The sequence below is a fragment of the Falco peregrinus genome, chromosome 3 (assembly GCF_023634155.1).
Source record: "Falco peregrinus isolate bFalPer1 chromosome 3, bFalPer1.pri, whole genome shotgun sequence".
Classification (NCBI taxonomy): domain Eukaryota; kingdom Metazoa; phylum Chordata; class Aves; order Falconiformes; family Falconidae; genus Falco; species Falco peregrinus.
In genome coordinates, this window is record NC_073723.1 from 90862209 (window position 1) to 90879567 (window position 17359).

Genomic DNA, 17359 nt, shown 5'->3' on the forward strand with positions numbered 1-17359 from the left:
AATATTAAAACAAACTTTTAAATGGTATTTCTGGCTGAAAAATTAAGTTGAGGTTTTTGTTAATTGCAGTTTCTACAGAACATGTTATTTGTGAACATATTCTCCCCTCCCCAGATAAATACACCTTCAGTAGTAATTGTATCAACTTCTCTGGAACCAGAATGTCTCAGTCTGAAATTTTAGATTCAGGTTTCTTCTCGAACTGATAACCACATTTCTGTTACATAGACTTTATTGTATTATATAATTTAAGTAATTTAAGAAAAGCAGTTCTTGTCTATATCTTTGTTAATTTTCAGGTTACCAAGATACTGAAATATACATAAAATCTATGATGTTCCAAAACAATTTTTTTTTTATTATTATTTCTATGTAACTTGATGGTCTCAAAGCAGTTCAGACGTGAATTACACTTCACTAACCTCCAATAAACTAGGAAGGAATAAAGCATTATGCTGGAGCACACATTTTCTGAGCTTCAAGTTACAGATTTCAGGCACCAGAGGGATTAAAAAGGATGTAAGTCCTTTATACAACTGAAATCAACGAACAGTGGTGGAAGAAGCTATTTGTCTGAATGAAAGAGCAGTGGTGCCTAAGGGAAACACAACATAGAACTGTACTCGGCAGCAGCAGAGAGGGCCAATCATAGATTAACACAAATTAGTGGATAAACCTGCCCTTAAACCTCGGCTGACCAGTTGCAATAGCATATAGCAGAAATGCAATCTCCGTACCATTACCAATTACTCTGAAATGTAACACAGTATTCCAAGAGATCTCTTGCTCCATACACAGGAGCAAGCTGTCACCAACTCTGCCTTTTTAGCTTCTCCTGAAAAAGGTAAATAAAAGGGTATAGAAGGGTACAGTTACCTACCACCAATGAAAGTGTTACGGTAAAGCCAACAGAAGGGGATACATGCCTTTCCTTCAGTATCTCAGTCTAATTCAGGCAAAATTTGTTTGAAGAGCCAACGAGGGTGGCCTTACACTAATGTATCAGAACATGACCTGCAGCTGAAGCTCCGGCTTGTGACTGACACACATTCAGTCACCACCACGAGGAGGAGATACATCTGTAGACAGCTACCTCAGGTTTTCCTTCAGTTCCTGCAAACTGGGACACTAGGAAGTTACTCGTCTGCTTAAAAATAAGTTGGTGTTCCACCATTTCATCCCAGCTATCAGTTACTGGCTAGACAATGCACCTTGGTAGCTTCCCAGACATGGGCCAAGGTTTGAAAGTCAAGGAGAGCTGTGGAGACTAATCAGAACTGGCCAAACTCCCCTCCCACCCAGCACACTGTAGTTGAGTATTTGCATTAATGTCTGACCAGCTGTTGTATGCGTCTTTTTCTGTTTTGTTAGAGTGAAGATGCAACATGCAAGCAGAGGCACCTTTTGTATGGTAATTCACACATCCAAGGAATTATTTTGGTTTCATATCAAAACCTTTCCTGGAAGGACCATTAACCCAAAGTCTGATTCAGAAAACTTTTAAGAATACCTAAAGAAAGTGAAATAGATTTATTTTTGCAATGGACCATACCAAAGTAACAACATGTTCATACCAAGTTTTAATCATATTTTCAAAGTAATATGTCTCAGATATTTCCACATTTTATCATATGTTGGATTGTTTGAAAAGAAAGATTCAGTCTGTAAGGCAACAAATAACACTTAATTTAGCATCAAGAAAAAACACATCCTATTTTACAGAATCAATCTTTCTTGGGGAAAGGTAAAACTGAAGTAAGAGCTGTGAAATCAGACTAATAGTCTTTCCCACAGAATCAAAGATGACTGACCATCCCTTCTATATGGCATTTTCATTCCATACAGATCAGGAAATTCTTTGATAATGCACCTATCATTCTTAATCAGAATTTGATCTAACACACTCATTACGTGTCCAAGATTGACTTGACTTGTGTCTCAGACTGTCTTGGTCCTTTCCTTTTGAAGAAGCTAGTGGTATAAAAATCACACAGTAAATCTCTGTTCAGAAAAACAGCAATCTTGTTTAGCGATTAAACATACTTCTCAGGAAGAGTTTCAAGTATTTTTTACTACTGCTATGATTTAAAGACCTTAATTAACATCTTTCTACTTCCCAAAGGAAAACCGCTACTCTCTGTGACAAAGCATTTTTGGAGCACTCCACAAACTGAAAGCAGAACTGAACAGTACCAGGTGCACTCATAGCAAAGCTTTCAAAACCTTTAGGGCGAAAGAAAAAGGAAAAAGCAGCTTTAATTGGATAATACTGAAGGGTGAGCAGGTCAGTAACAGCTGCATACACTAGAACACAGAGCTGGCAGGTACAAAAGTCACTACAGAGACTCCTTCACAGCCCTGGAAACACTACTAGGTAGCACAAATTCTTAAGATTTTGATCTTCTTTTCTGGATGAAAGGCCTTTTGTTTGTTTTTAATTAGAACTTATATCACAGAAGAAACAATTTAGTTCAATGATTATATACATATAAACAAGAACAGATTTTGTTTCCTGACCCTACAGGGACTTACATCTCCCAAGGAATTCAAAAGGAACATAGGAAAAAAGAAAAAGTGAAAACTATTACGCAGTCTCTATATCGCTATTGTCAAAAAGCTTAGGCAGATAACCCTTAACTGAAAACTAAATGTAAGGAATAGATTTACTTTTTTTAAAAAAAAAATCTACTTCTAAAGAGAATTTTTAAGTAGAACTTAACCGCATAGAGTTCTAGTGCAAAGTTTCACAGTCAGATAAACACCATAATTTAAAAAGACTGAATGGACTAATTTCTGTTGTTGTATCTCAGTGAAATACCAAAGTGGTAAGACAAATCAGGTAAAATATATATAACTGTTAGACACTTACTTGAATGGTGTGAACAGAAATGACAGTGTGGTTTCCTTTTTCTGACTCATCTTAACCTGCATAAAAAAACATTAAACCATTATATGCAAGTTGCAATAAGACTAAAAAATGTATCAGGAATTAAACTAAAAACTACAGAGAAGTTCTAAGACTTTGGAAAAGGAATGAAATCACGCTATTAATATACTGTCCAGGAAACTGGGTGTTATACTCCCATATGTGTAACTCCTCTGAGTTCATGGAAACCCAGACCTGCTCTAGAATAGGTAAAATAAACCACTCCCCAGCCGCTGATTTTCATAGGACTTCTACAGGTTGCAAGATAAAGGGAAGATATAGCCAGAAGTGCTACCAGATTTCAGTGACAACCTTCCTTGATAAAACCAGTATTATTTATGCCAGACAGGAACTAGTACACTGTGACAACACTGCTGAAGCAATGCTGTTAGATCGATTAACCTGCACATGGATAAAAATAGAAGGCTTTGATGCAGTCAGAGCCACTTTGCCCAAGGCCCATCAAAACATCTTTAAGGTCTTCTGCAGCAGCCTGACTTAAGTTTGACTGTCAGCCTAAAGTGCAAATAGGAATTTTCCAAGCACATTGCTCCCAAAACCTGACAGCTTGAAGTAGCAACCCACATGTCTCATCCTATCCATCCAAGGCAACGTCCTCTCCGGGGAGTGCAAACTGTGGTCAGGTCAGTCCATCACAGGAAAAGTAAAAAGCAACTCTGTGTGTAGCCAATGTGTTGCTACTGCTTCAGCAAAGAAACTTCATACACAATCATTCCAAAACAATGCCAGAAACAAACCAGCCATCAAGGAAATGGATAATTTAGCACTAAAAAATGACAGAATAAAAATAAGAAGGGGGGGGGGGGGGGCGCAGAACTTTGTTCAAATAATCCCCCAGGCACCAGTTAAATACTGAAAAAGACTTGAGTCACATCCTTAATTCTTAGAGCAGAAGTCTTCCAACTCTGGAGGTTCTATCAGCATGCTTCAACTTCACATTTAGCCCACCAGCCACTTTCCCCGCTACATATCAGTTTTCCACCACAGATTTGGAAGCAACCCTGCTCCTGACACTGCCAACCTGGTATCCACACATTTAGGAACCTGGCATTCAAGGGACAGAAGGTACTGAAAGTACTCATCTCTGGCAGGTGATCCCATGCCAGTTCATTGTTCCACTATCGTCACATGAATTTCCTGACAGGGCAACAGTTCTTGCATGGCTCAGCTTTCTGTCTGTGGAGAGGATGGTTCTCCCCCAGAGCATTTCTATGTCTTGCCAAAACTGTGATTTGGGGATTTTGGACTGTTTTGTATTCTACCGTCTAGTGAAACAGAATGTTTTTTTGATTGGACCGCATATGTGTTCTCATAATGTAATAATATCCAGCATTAGATGAATCAAGACAGAGAAACCAGAGATAAAAAACATACAAAGCAAACCAACAGCATTAGCTAAAAGTGAATTAGGCCACTAATTTAATTTCTTTAATGGACAGGTGCCTGTTACCTTTTTGATCTGTTAGTGTACTGATCCTGGCTTAGAGCCTTATCTCCCAGACCCTGTTGAAAGGTACTATCTCCCTTTTCAGTTATCAGCACTCAGATTCTACCTACATACTGCAAGTAGGTTTACATTAACAACAATAAACATCAGCATTTATGTTAAGAATCAAGAGAAGTTACTCATGCTTCTTACAAAAAAGGCATTTATATTAAAGTCTTTCAAACTCCTTCAGATAGGGCCCACAGCCAGTCAATTGACTTCACCCAGCATCCGTATTAACTTTTAGTCCTTTGAATTACAGCATGCTATACATAGCATTATGTCCTGGTATAATTACTTTACACATAGCAACAATTATTAGCCACAGAAATATTTTTCTTTACCCTATGTATAGTTACCTTAAATTGCTCAAGAATCTGAACAGCATTGGTAAACATGCTCTCCGCTTTGAAATGATCACTATTGTTCAGATACTCCAGAGGCAGAGTTCCCTGGAGAAGAAAAATACACACACACATATATAAAAAAATATAAATTTAAATGAAGACACAGGAATTTCTCTTAACAGAATCACAGGCCATATGAGCAGTAAGAATACGTCAAATGACTTCTGAAATAACTACTGTAACTCCTTTGAAAATACTCTTCTCAAACCATTTCTAAACATCACAGGAGCTGTTTACAATATCCCAGTTTGTACAGAAATGCAAAAAAGTAAATAACAGAAGTTGTTATTAATCTATATACTACGTAGTAATACAACCTCAACCCCTAATCAGAAGCCATTTTGGAAATACCTAAAAGTCTTCTATCCAAAGCCTTGCCTGGGCTTGACTCGCCCACTACTCGTGATGGGAAAGCAAGCAGTTCCCACCACCCTGTGTTGGGCAGCTTTGCTCACATGAACAGCAATGAGTGTAGGACAAGGGGATAGAACTTGGGGAAAGTGTCCAGAAGACATATTTCTGTAAGTGCTCTGTAAACGTGAAACCAGCAGCATGACAGCACACTAATATAATGCTGTCAATTAGATATTTATGAGAGAACCTTTGGACTATGTCATAATATAAGAAAGAAATTCAAAGAAAAAGCCATCTGACAAGTGAGGGCACTCACTGCTCACTAAATTAGAGGCACAAAATACCATCTGAAGAAAGTACGCCGATTTAAACAAGAAATAATTAAACATTAAACTGCAGGAACCAGCTTGTTTACAGACTCAGCTTTCATGATCAAAACCAAGTGTTATTCAAACCACATTATATTTTTGCCATCCCTAAAAAACAAAGTAACAAAAAACTTTTATGCAGCTCAAGAGTATGAGGTTGCAGTTTATAAAAGGATCAGCTGCCTTTCCAACTGAAAGCACTATACAATATACAAAAAAGATTGAGTTTATACTCTAAACAGAAGACACATACACATAAAGCTAAAACTATAAGCAGTCTCCATACCCTATAGCACTTTTCCAAATCTATAATCTTTCCCCTCACATGCCTCAACACCTTTTCCCCTATGGTGAGCAGATTCCTGTAACATGGAAAAATGTTTGTACTCCTTACCACAGAATTCAGCGGGAAAGGCACACCGATAAGGGAAGCCATCAGTGGTGCTATATCAGCCTGTGTAAACAGAAGCATTCCCATTTTAATATAATTGCAGCCTCTAGAGCTAATAAATTTAGTTTAATTTTAATATATCTGCATCTGCAAAAGTAAATGGTATATAATACCATGAAGTTATAACATACAGCTCTACTTTTTTTATTTTTTTATTTTTTTTTAGTTTCTAGTAGTCATCATGGCATGATTAGATTCAAAATGTGAGGCTACTACTGGTAAAACTTCAAAAATACATTTAGTTCAAAAAGCAAATAAAAACATCCACAGTATTTATTCACAGGAATTCAGTAGCCCCTTCACGGCACTCAGAGAGGCACACCACTTTTTATGATTATTTATACCACAAAAAGAATTAATTTCATATTTACAGTTTTAAGCAGTACACAAAATATACTACTCTTCACAGCACTCCTTATCCACAGTGCCAATTATTCACCTTCTCCCCTTCAGAGGGGGATTCTGCACTTTTGTGTCCAGTCAGCTCTCAGGAAGGGCCCTTCAATCTACACTAAGGCATCTCATAAAATAAAGTACCATTACCTTCTGCTTGTGATAATAAACACTGCCTCTTACCAGGTGTATATTTTCCTTTATTATAAAACTATGCACCAAAATTCTTTGGTTCTCCAGCATAAATCTGAAGAAACTACACTGAAACCACAGGCACTGCCCCAGCCTCAGATCTACTGTGCAGAAGCAGATGCCGAACCATTATTTGTAGAGGACAATGTATATGTAGTGTAACAGTAATCAGAAGTCTAGTTTGCTATTTTTACTCATAATCCCACAGGTACTACAGGATAAAAGCTCTGTCTTTGGGGACGCCATTACCCAGAACAAAGCAACACTTGAGGCTCTTCTATAGTGTCTTAAAATTACTTCTCCATAATTCCTGCCGCCCTTGAGAGGTACACTGATCTCTAATTTTGTACCAGGGCTTTTCTGAAAGCAGTTGATCCAGAACATTCCCAACTTTAAACTTCCAGCATAAATTTATTTCCCTTGTCTGAGCAGGTTTGGAGTCTGCTATTCACATATTGGGCTTCACAGGACAATAGGAAGTAAGAAGCAAACAAGCTTCAGGTGTACACATGTACGTGTTATCATCATGATTTTAAAAAAAAGCTTTGCTGATTTACTATCAAGGATTAAGTCATCCTTTTTTTTTTTTTTTTTTTTTTCTTCCTTTACTGTACAAATTGTCTAAATTGTTAAGTGGTTGGGCCATAATCACAGACCCTGTGGGAAAAACACACAGTTTAACAGTATAGCAAGAATTAGTTTTGATTCAGTAATGACAGCAACTTCTGGAAAAAGTGACAAAATACAGACATTGAAATAGATGGCTCTTAAAAATTACACTGAACATTCACATGGCTATCTTAAGAGTAGCAAAAAGCATATAGAAGGTGCTCACAAACTTGGGAAACATGGTCATCAGACCATGCTTCCTCTGTGTTTCACTGGACACCTTCATCAAAGATAATTCGAAGGTGTAAACTCAGCTCCAGAACATTTTCAAATCAGAAAGAGGGAAAGCATCACAAGTTACTTCTAAAAGTTTGCAAGAACAAAACCCACTCTGAAAACATGCTAGATGAGTTATTTTTGGGTACCTGGCACTGAGTTTGAGTAGTGAGGAGCACCTGGCACAACGCACCACACTCTTTATGATCACTAACCAAAAATGGTGTGATAATGTACCTTCAGGAGGAGAAGTTGTACATAGCTGTCACAGGTGTTAACAAGCAATTTAAACTTTTTCATATTAGGTTGGGTATGGGTGTGATTCCTATAACTCTCTAACACATTCCAGGAAAATGCTACATCACTGTGATAATTCATTCGAATTCCATAATTTATTTTAAATCACACAAGACTCAATTTAAGGTGAAAAATAATGTGCTATTAAATTAGGTATGTTTGCTACCTGATTGACATCCAGCCTCTTCAAGTTCTCCAGTTTCCATTCTGCAAGAAATAACAGAGCAAATGAACAGCTAACCTACACAGATTTGAAAGAGAGAATTCAGTTGACATTTAACGTCTTGTTGCCATTTTCTGTAAAGTGTTGTTACTAAAGAAAATTATAATTTGGCTTTAGGATGCTAACTCAAGAAGGGTTATAGATGGAACTCAACAGGCAGAAACAATAAAATGCATTCATTTCAGTTCACATTTTCTTTTATCCATCAGAATAAATTACTGCCTGCAATTGTGACCCAGATCAGTTGAAGGAAGTCCAAGGTTTTTATTTTTTTAGCACAGTATAGGAAGTGATATATTACCTCCTGTGCCAACCAAAGGATTCAAAACTAGGTTTAGGAGAAGGGCTGTTGAATCTCTTCAATAGTTTTTAAAAAAGGTTAACCCAAGGTCCCAAATATACTGATACAGAGTGGTACAAACATACTTCAGGTCTGCCATAAGCAATACCTGCCAAGAGCGAACTCAAGGGAAAAGTTCAACAATTTGGCAGCCAGAACTACTACAATGAAAGCAGAGACAAACAAATATACAAGCCCCTAAAGCTATGGTGTATCATATAAAAAGCTGTTTCAAAACTGTATTTTCCCGCTCTCCACTAGCCTCTAAGGAAATAATGAGGAAATTGCCTGTTTTTTGTCTGGGGGTGGAGAGTTATTTAAAAACAGAGTTTAGCAGAGTTTGCACTTTGGTTTTTTTTATGTCTTTTCCTAATGTTTAAATTCACTGCCCCACTACCCACAAAGATAAGCAGGAAAAAAATACAACAAGAAAACCCCAAAGATCCAAAGAAGATGACACACAGGAAAACACAATAGGGGCTGAAACAAACTTGCTGCTACAGTACTTAACATCCTGTTGATGGCCTACCTAGGACAGATCTCACTCAGTACAGCAGTAAAATCATTGGGGGCACCTACCCTCAACTTAGGAACCAAACTTAACGTTAGCCACAGGGGTATAGCCACTTTCCTCAGTACACATGGAAAGCTAACCGGGGCGCTCACCACCCTGCTAACGCTGCTTGCCAGAACAACGCTGCTGAAACAGCACGGACCAAAGCAAGGGTCTGCCTAGCACTTCAGACCATCCACAGTGTAGCCATGTTACCCAAAATATCCTTTGGCTTCATGTGAAGTGGAAGTTTAAATACAGCAGAAACAGGCTTCATGAAAAATACAGGTAAACCATCATTCAGAGGCCTGGCTCAACATCAATTATTTTCTCCAAACAGGCGTTCAAATCCTAAGACCACACCACTCTTCCTCCACCTTTTGATACACGCTGTCTGTGCCAGCCCCAAACCCGTCTCAGCTGAAAACAGCCTGAGACAGGAAACATCCACATTTGCAGTATTGCACGTACCAAACGCGCTTTTAGCAAATTGTTCACACCACTGCTAACTCTGGGGGTCTGAGAGCAGGCCCACTGTTATTTGGTCCCAACAGAACCCTGAAGAGCAGCCACGTACCTTAACAGCAGCAAGACATATACTTACAGCAAGTTCCCATGGCAACACAGGGGCAGCATTATCAGCATTAATCATGAATTGTGTTAAATTCACACAAAAATGAACAAGTTTGCTTCCTTTTGCTTCCCAGAAAAGGAAACGGGTTTATATTTCTAGAGATATAGACTCTCACTCATATTTCTCTTATACAAAAGGAAAACAAACAATGCATTAAGTAACATTTTCCTATGAAAAGTGTTGGAAAACTGTCTATACACACACAATATGCTTGAAGTAGGAAGAAACTGTAGGTCTGCTAAAGAAACGTCTAGATTTGTCAGAAGCTTTTACATCCCCCTTTCCCTACGCTGATAAACCCAAAAGGCAGAGCTGAAAACGTCCAACTTGGACCAGGAGCTGCAGGACACCGAGCCCAGGAGCTCCCAGGGACTGGGATCCACCTGCAGACTGGCCAGCCCAGGCTGTACTCCCAGGAGTGACGTGCCTTGGGTGCACGTGATGCCCACACTGGTTTACAATTCCAGCTGACTATCTAGGTTTCTGATACAGTGCCTCACCACAGTTTTCCAGCTGCTCGATGGGCTTCTTTTCTTTATCCTGCCCAGCTTTTACTGCAGCCCGCTGGGCAGTCAGATGTAAACAGATCAGGGGAAACAGCAGGGAAGCACCGGGTCAAGAAGAGGCTGAAGATGAGGCCACACGAACCACAGAAAATCTCACATAAAACCTCACAGAAGCAGTAACACTGAGCTCCCTCAGCTCCAGCTCCAGCAAGGCAGGCTAAGCCCCCTCCATAACAGGGGTGTGCACAGATGGAAACAAGCACCCCACACCCTCCTGCTGCAGAAGGCCATGCCTTCACTTAAAAGCTTCTCTGGACTTGTGCCCCAAGGCCACCCAGCGGGGCCTGCGCTGAGGAGATGCAGAGCAGCTCCGTATTCTTTCTTTCCTAAGAAGGGTCAAGACAACAGTCAAATGGGTAATACTACGCTGCCCACAGATGCAGGGCTGCCATCGCAAATCTTTCCGAGATCATCGCATGGGCAGGCCTGAGGGAAGCTAGAGCACAGGTGAAGGAACTGATGAGAAGGCTGTCATCCCAGAGCAGACACTGTGCCTTTCTGGCCATCCAAGGAGCATATTAATATTTCCCTGACAATTTGGACAGACTAAGTCCTGCCTGGTGGCACCGCCTTTGGGGGTATCAACCCTCGGCAGCAATGATGAGAAGAGAAACAATTCACTGGCTGCCTACAGCCTTCTCGCACTGAACAGAGCATAAGAGGTTTGTCAGCATTAGAAATATTCTGCTGTTTCCATGAACTTTCAACTCAGAGAAATTAGAAAGGATTGTCAGTAGGTGCAAGAACTTGAACATTGGTGCATGCAAACTCAAACAAATATAAGTCAGATACCCACATACATCAGTTTGGAAATCACTCTCCTGCACAGTCTCAGCTGCATTTGTATGGAGCATGAAAGGCAAATTCAAAGACCTTTTCAAGAGATCTCTTTTAAGCATCTTTTCTTTCATATGTTAGCTTTGTGAAAATATCTGGAATTACAGCTTAATAGAGTAGCTAAATTGTACTGACCTGCAAAAGTGCCAAGTTTCAACAACACTTTTTAATTTACTTTTCAGCTACACAGTCTACTAGAAGCTATAATGTACTACCACAGAGATAACAGTCACTTCTTAAGAAGATACTTATTACTCAAATAGAGATTCAAACTCCCAAGATACTCAGAGAGACTTAAACCTCCAACAGAGATTACCCCTAGCAATTAAGAACCTGTAAAGATAGTGTCTAAACAGACCAACAACATGCTTGACAGCCGGAAAGCTACAGTGCACAGGCAGAACAAAGGGAGGTGTTCCTGATTTTTGCTTTGGGGTGTTTGTTTTTTTTGTCTGGTTGTTGGTTTGGTTTTGTGGTGGTGTTTGTTTGGTTTTAAACCATCAGAAGGAAAATATGAAGGGAGCACAGCAGGGTGCAGACACAGTCTGAGTCTGTCTTTTAATAAAATACACATTTCCTAACAGATCACAGTCAAAAAGCTTGCTGTTTTGTGTACCTGGAAGTCAGCTCAGCACTCTTCTGAAATGCTCTCAAACCATTTCCATCATTACTTGAAGTCAAATGCCAAGGTTTGCACTAAAGCTGGTGAGAATCAAGGAAACCTGACAGCTGCAAAAATCAACTACTACAGATCAACCCTTAGAGACATCAAGTGTCCTTACAAGTCTAGCAGATCAGTCATCACAGACACAAAATCAGTTGGTTTTACTCCATTTTCTATTTTTTATTCTACAATTAATTTTAATTTTTATCAGAGATATCATAATTTTATAGCAGCAGTTAATCACAAAAGAGTAAAATATTAGCATGGTCTGTATCCAAGAAGTCCTGTTTGTTTAATCTGTTACCAAATACCTTCTCGAGAGCAAGGTGGGGTTAAAACCTCAGGGCTGAAGTAATTTTTGCTGTGCTGTCTTCTCTAATGTAGCTTGACAAATGATCCAATAAAATAGAAAGTCATTACCTCATTGATCCCGAGTAACAACCCAAGAGATTCAATGCATCTTAAACAGAGCAGGCTACAAGAATGGGGCACGTGAAAAAGGAAGAGCTTGCACACTTTAACCACACACGGTTCTAGAAATCCATTGACATTTCAGTAAGCCCGTATTTATAACATTATGTATTTGAAATATTAAAAATTAATTCTTTTTAAAAAAGTTTACTCTTCTTAAATAAATTATAAAGTGGAAAGATAACTCTAAAGAGTCAGTTTTTCATTAGAATTGTTTACATTTCCACAGCAGCTGCAAGGATGCAAGTGAGACAAGACAGCCCCTGGAAAGTCCCCATGGTTATAGTGCGAAACCAGTAAAGACTCTTAAGATACGTCAACTTATCACGTTTCTGTACAAATAGCTTTTAACCTCTAAGTCTTCCTAAGAAAGTGTGAATAGCCTCCTGTACCCAAAGAGAGAAGGTCTTCAATTCCACGATTAGAAAATAAAATCAACTCTGACATTATCTACCCAATTTTGCAATATCCTCCATAGGCATGCCCTGTCACCTTTTCTTTCCACACCATACGAAGCAAGTCATATTTACTGTAATGGAACAGAAGTCAGTGAAGATCAACAGGTGTAATGGTTAAACACCTCCCTTCCCACCAAAATCTTCTACTTAAGTGTTATCCTTTACCTACCTTGCAAAAAGTTGTCTTCAAAGAATTGGGATGTGACTTTCTGTGGATAATTCACGCCAGCACCCCAAACAATCAGTGGTGTTAAAGTTTCTGAGGGATGACCAGCTCCATGGGATCCTAAGATACATCACACCAAAAGAAGTGTAAAATTTAAGACATGAATATACAAACATGTACTACGTTCTTGTTAAAAATATACATACTAAAATCCTGTTACAGACAACCTATTTCAATTTATTTATATGCTTTTTTTACACTCCTAACAATAAAGGCTAAATTCAAGTTGCAAGTTGGGAAATCTGTACCATTTAAGTCAGGCCCACAAAGACATAGCTTTGTGTAATAAAAACCCCAAACTGGTAACATGAAAGCCTCAAGGTGTAGAGGACTTATCTGCTCAAAACACACACACATGCTTAACCAGAGCATCCCATGGAAACAAGGGATGTTTGGGGTAAAATTAGTCATGTGCCCAAAATACACGGAACTGATCTCTGAACCCCAAATAAGGATTAGACTTCCTTTTCAAAACCAGGAGACAATATGCATTGCAACTGTCATTCTTTCCCCAGTGATACAATTTTATTTTTAAGGTTTTAAAGCCTGGTAACACACCCCTTAAAAATTGATAAACCATTACTTCCTTCCCCAGGGAAATTAATTCCCTCCAAATTAACCTATCAGCAGCCAAAAGGAGGAAGCTTTAAAAATATAATGTCTCAAGAGGAGCTGCATTTAAGCAAAAACCACACAAGCTTCAAAGAAACGCTAGCCACTGAACTCCGTGGGTGAGGTACCACAGCAGTGAGATAACCCCGTCTCAAAGGGAATGACATTGTTATACAAACTCTACGTCAGTTACTGCACTGATTATACATTTTCCTTGTATTTGCATAGACACACACTCTTCCCTCTGTGTGTGTATATATTATAATAAATATGCAGGACAGAGAATAACACGTTGTTTTAAGGACATTTTTTTCTTAAACAAACCCAAACAAACCACAAACTGGAATTGGGTATAAAATTAGGAATAGCACTGAGGCTGTCCAACAATCACTATGGCAGACCTGAAAAGCCAGCTTTGCTTTCTTTAAACAGCCCTAAGCTTAAAAACATACAGGTCTGGGAATAAGATACCCGGTGTTCAGAAATCCCTTGAAAGGCACTCTCTGGGCTCAAAAGCAGCAACAACTGCTTTTCTTTGCAGAGCTTGGGAACAGAGCAGACTGAGACAGTGCTTCCTCCATCTTCCAGGCGTCAGCTACTTCTTTCTACTGCATGCAGGAGGAAAGAGCAATTTTTCATGAGCTCTCATTTTAGCAGAGCCACCAGTACCATCAGCATTTCACCGAGACTCTGCCTCCATGAATACCTAAAGGCAGATAAAGCTGACAGAGGCAGCTGTATCCACCCTCACCCTGGTATTCAGCCTGATCTGAACTATAAGGGGGGTGTGTGTGTGTGTGTAATTTGGTATTCAGCTAGGTCAGTTCTCCTGTTCCACCTCTCAGCACCCTCCAAACACACCTTTTCAGGGGAAAGGAGGGAAAGGATGCTGCTTAATTTCCTGTTCTCTGGTCCCACCTACCACACAGCAGGACTTGTGCCAGGATAGTAGCAGGAACAAGTGGCCAAGATGAGGGTGGGTGTGGGACCACTTATGTTGGTGGTCAGCAGTTCCACCCGAGATCAGCTTAAAGCAAAATCATGGAGTCAGACTGAGAAAGCAAGTGGGTTTATTGGTCTTTGCGGTTGTTGGCACAGTTTCTTTGATTATGTCAAGTTCAGAACATGTTCTCTTCCCCAGTAGGTTCTCCCAGCCGTTTTCATTTCTTATGTGTTTTAAAACTGGTGCACATCCCATTCTGCAAATAATTGCTGAAAGACTGCAGCAGTTGCTGATACTACAAGGTCAAATAAAAGCTACTGCACTAGCCTTCAGACTGCTGGCTACAGGCCTGAGCATTATCTCTGGGTTTGCTCCTGGACTCACTAAAGCCAACTTTAAAGTTATTAACACTTCTGGCAGAAGATCAAGCTTTTTCTTTGAGACAAAAAGCCAACAGAAAACTATGACAGACCAGTGGTTCTCGAAGCCTGAAGAGTTACTCCTATCACCTTTTACTCCCCCTTCAAAGGATCCAGTACATGAGAACACCCCAACAGCTCACGCTGGAAACAAGGAAGATCAACAGCACCCTGGGATGTGTCAACAGGAGCACTGTCCAGCAAAGGGATTATCCTCCTCTACTTAGTACCTGCAAGACAACTTCTAGACACTGGATCCAGTTTTGGGCCCCTCCTGTACAGGAAAGATATGAACCATCTGGAATGAACTTGAGGGGGATGGAAATTGGTCAAAGGAGCACTTGTCTTGTGAGGAGAGGCTGAGGGACTGGGACTTGTTCAGCCTGGAGAAGAAAGGGCTTTGAGAAGTGCGTAACAGAGCATCGTGCCTGTACCCCTCTGCAAGGGAATTTGAAAGAGGATGGAGCCAGGGCCTCACTGCGGTGCGTAAATTGAAACAAAGGAGGTTCAGATTGCAGATAAAGAAAACCTTTTCCTCTCTGTGAGGGCAGGCAAGCAGCAGAGCAGGCTGCCCAAAGGGGCTGTGTAAAGCTCCACCCTTTGAGGTTTTAAAGGCCCTGCTGGATAAAGCCCAAGCAACTGTGTTTCATCCCAAATTTAATCCTGCTTTGGGTAGGTGGTCAGAGCTCCAGAGGTGTCTATCATATATATAAAAAATATGTACCTGTAAGCACTCCTCACTTATAAAAAAATTATGAAATGATTACTTGAAACAGAAAAAAAAAATTGCCAGAATTAAAATTTTATTGCAAATGGCAGTCAGCTCAACAGTAAACAAAAACAGTAAACAAAAAAAAACCAAACACCAGACTATTTTGCAAATGAGCAGATGGTAATTAGGCTCATTTTGAATAAATACATGAATATTTTTGTCATCTCTGATGACAGACAAAGTTTGCATCCCTAGCATTTAAAAAGTTTAGGATTTCACACACAGAATAAGAAGCTGAATTTTGCCAAGCCCATGCCTGAAGCATCCTTAGTTCAAAAGTATCAGTTAGGAGTTACAAACACATGCACAGCATTGGAAGAGGGACTTAACACTTTCATTGGCTGCACAAAAGGACAGGAGTGTTCTTAAAATTCTTGAAAAAAGAAGGAAAAAAGATGGTCTAAATTAGTTCACTGCTGTAAACTCATCTGCCCTGAATCTAGTTACACCAAAATTGTCCCAAGTCATTTGGCCACTGTGCTCATGCCCTTTGCAAATGCATTCTGTGGGTACCAGCCTTGCTGGCCACCTGACTCGCTCTCCTTTCCTGCACTCTCAGCTGCTCTGCCTAGTTTCCAGCACCAGTGTCCTCTAGAAAGAGCACACAGCAGTCCTATCCTTTCTGCTGGGCATAAAAGGCTAAAATAAGCAAAAAGATTCCCCCTCCAAAGTTTTTCACCAGCTCCTGAACAGATTTGCCACCTTTCCCAGGTGCTCCAGAGCACCAAAATGAAAACTGTATCTCCCACATGGGCTGGAACAAGACAAACTCTGCTGTTGGCAGCCAAATAACACAATCTCCTCTTCCTTGAGCTGATTTTCTGCAGGAAGGCTCTGACAGAGGTAGTATTCAGGTCTTTTTATCGCTACTAGCAGCCACTAAGGGAGTTAAGCTTTACTCAATTTTCTTTTTTCTGTCCAGCTATGCAACTTAGCTGTCACAGGGCTGATGAGGGTCCCTGCAGCCAATTAACCATTTCCTAATTTGCGTGGGTTTTACATACAAGCAACACTTAAGATATCAAATCAAAGCAGGGGCTCCGAAGCTTCCAATGGGACAGAGCTTTAATTACACTCCAGATACTCACCTATAAACTCAGCTGACTCAAGATTTAAAAATACTCACCCCAATCTGTCATTCCATGATCAGAAGTTAAAATAAATGCAGTTTTCCCATCATTTCCATAAAAACTGTCAATCACTGAAGCAATTTCTTTTATACCCTCATCAACTTTTTTAATATTCTCCTTGTATTCCCTAGGAGAAGATGAAAAAAAATGTTGTCAGATTCAAAGTGGCTCTCTCACTCGGTATAAAGCAAGTTATCAATAGTCATAGAATGCCCAGTCCTTTGGTTATAGACAGCTTTATCCTCTAGAGAACCTTAAGATAACAAAATGAATCCTAGATGTAAAATATCTCCTCCTCTAAGTCTTCTGTGAGATACTAAATTGCCACAGCACACTTCGAAGGTTCCTGAAACTACAGTCTCAAATGGATGTTTATTTTTATTTCAAATCTGACCTGTCCTTGGCTGAAGACTGTAATCATATACAGCTATCAGGCAAGTTAAGGAGAGTATCAAAACTAATGAACTCTGGAAAAACTTTAAATGCCTTAAATTGTAAGTTTCAAAAATTTAAATTTAATTCAAAAATTAAGCCAGTAACTAGATAGCAAAGAAAGATCTCACCATGCACAGACTGTTTTGAAATGATTCTCAGAGCATTGTTGAACAGAGGCTAAACCAAAAATCTGTATTTTTTTTAGAAAAAGTGACCATGATAAACTTTCAGCCAACTAATTTTCTATTTATTGCTGGTGCTAAAGTCAGTTTAAGAAGTCTATCTTCAAAAAATCA

At 39.6% G+C, this 17359-nt stretch overlaps 1 protein-coding gene across 7 annotated transcripts in view; it reads right to left on the reverse strand.

Moving 5' to 3' along the window:
* The window catches only part of PIGN (phosphatidylinositol glycan anchor biosynthesis class N), a 106967-nt gene that overhangs the window by 56603 nt on the left and 33005 nt on the right, over positions 1-17359 (reverse strand). For all 7 annotated transcript variants that reach the window (XR_008746427.1, XM_005243708.4, XM_055799372.1 and 4 more), the window contains 6 exons: positions 16625-16755; positions 12696-12812; positions 7947-7987; positions 5957-6016; positions 4793-4885; positions 2870-2925 (listed from right to left, as the gene is read on the reverse strand). Coding sequence is in view for 6 of the 7 variants with exons in the window: in XM_005243708.4 (XP_005243765.1) it covers positions 2870-2925; positions 4793-4885; positions 5957-6016; positions 7947-7987; positions 12696-12812; positions 16625-16755 (498 nt within the window). In the remaining variant the exon portion in view is untranslated. The remainder of the gene's footprint in view (positions 1-2869; positions 2926-4792; positions 4886-5956; positions 6017-7946; positions 7988-12695; positions 12813-16624; positions 16756-17359) is intronic.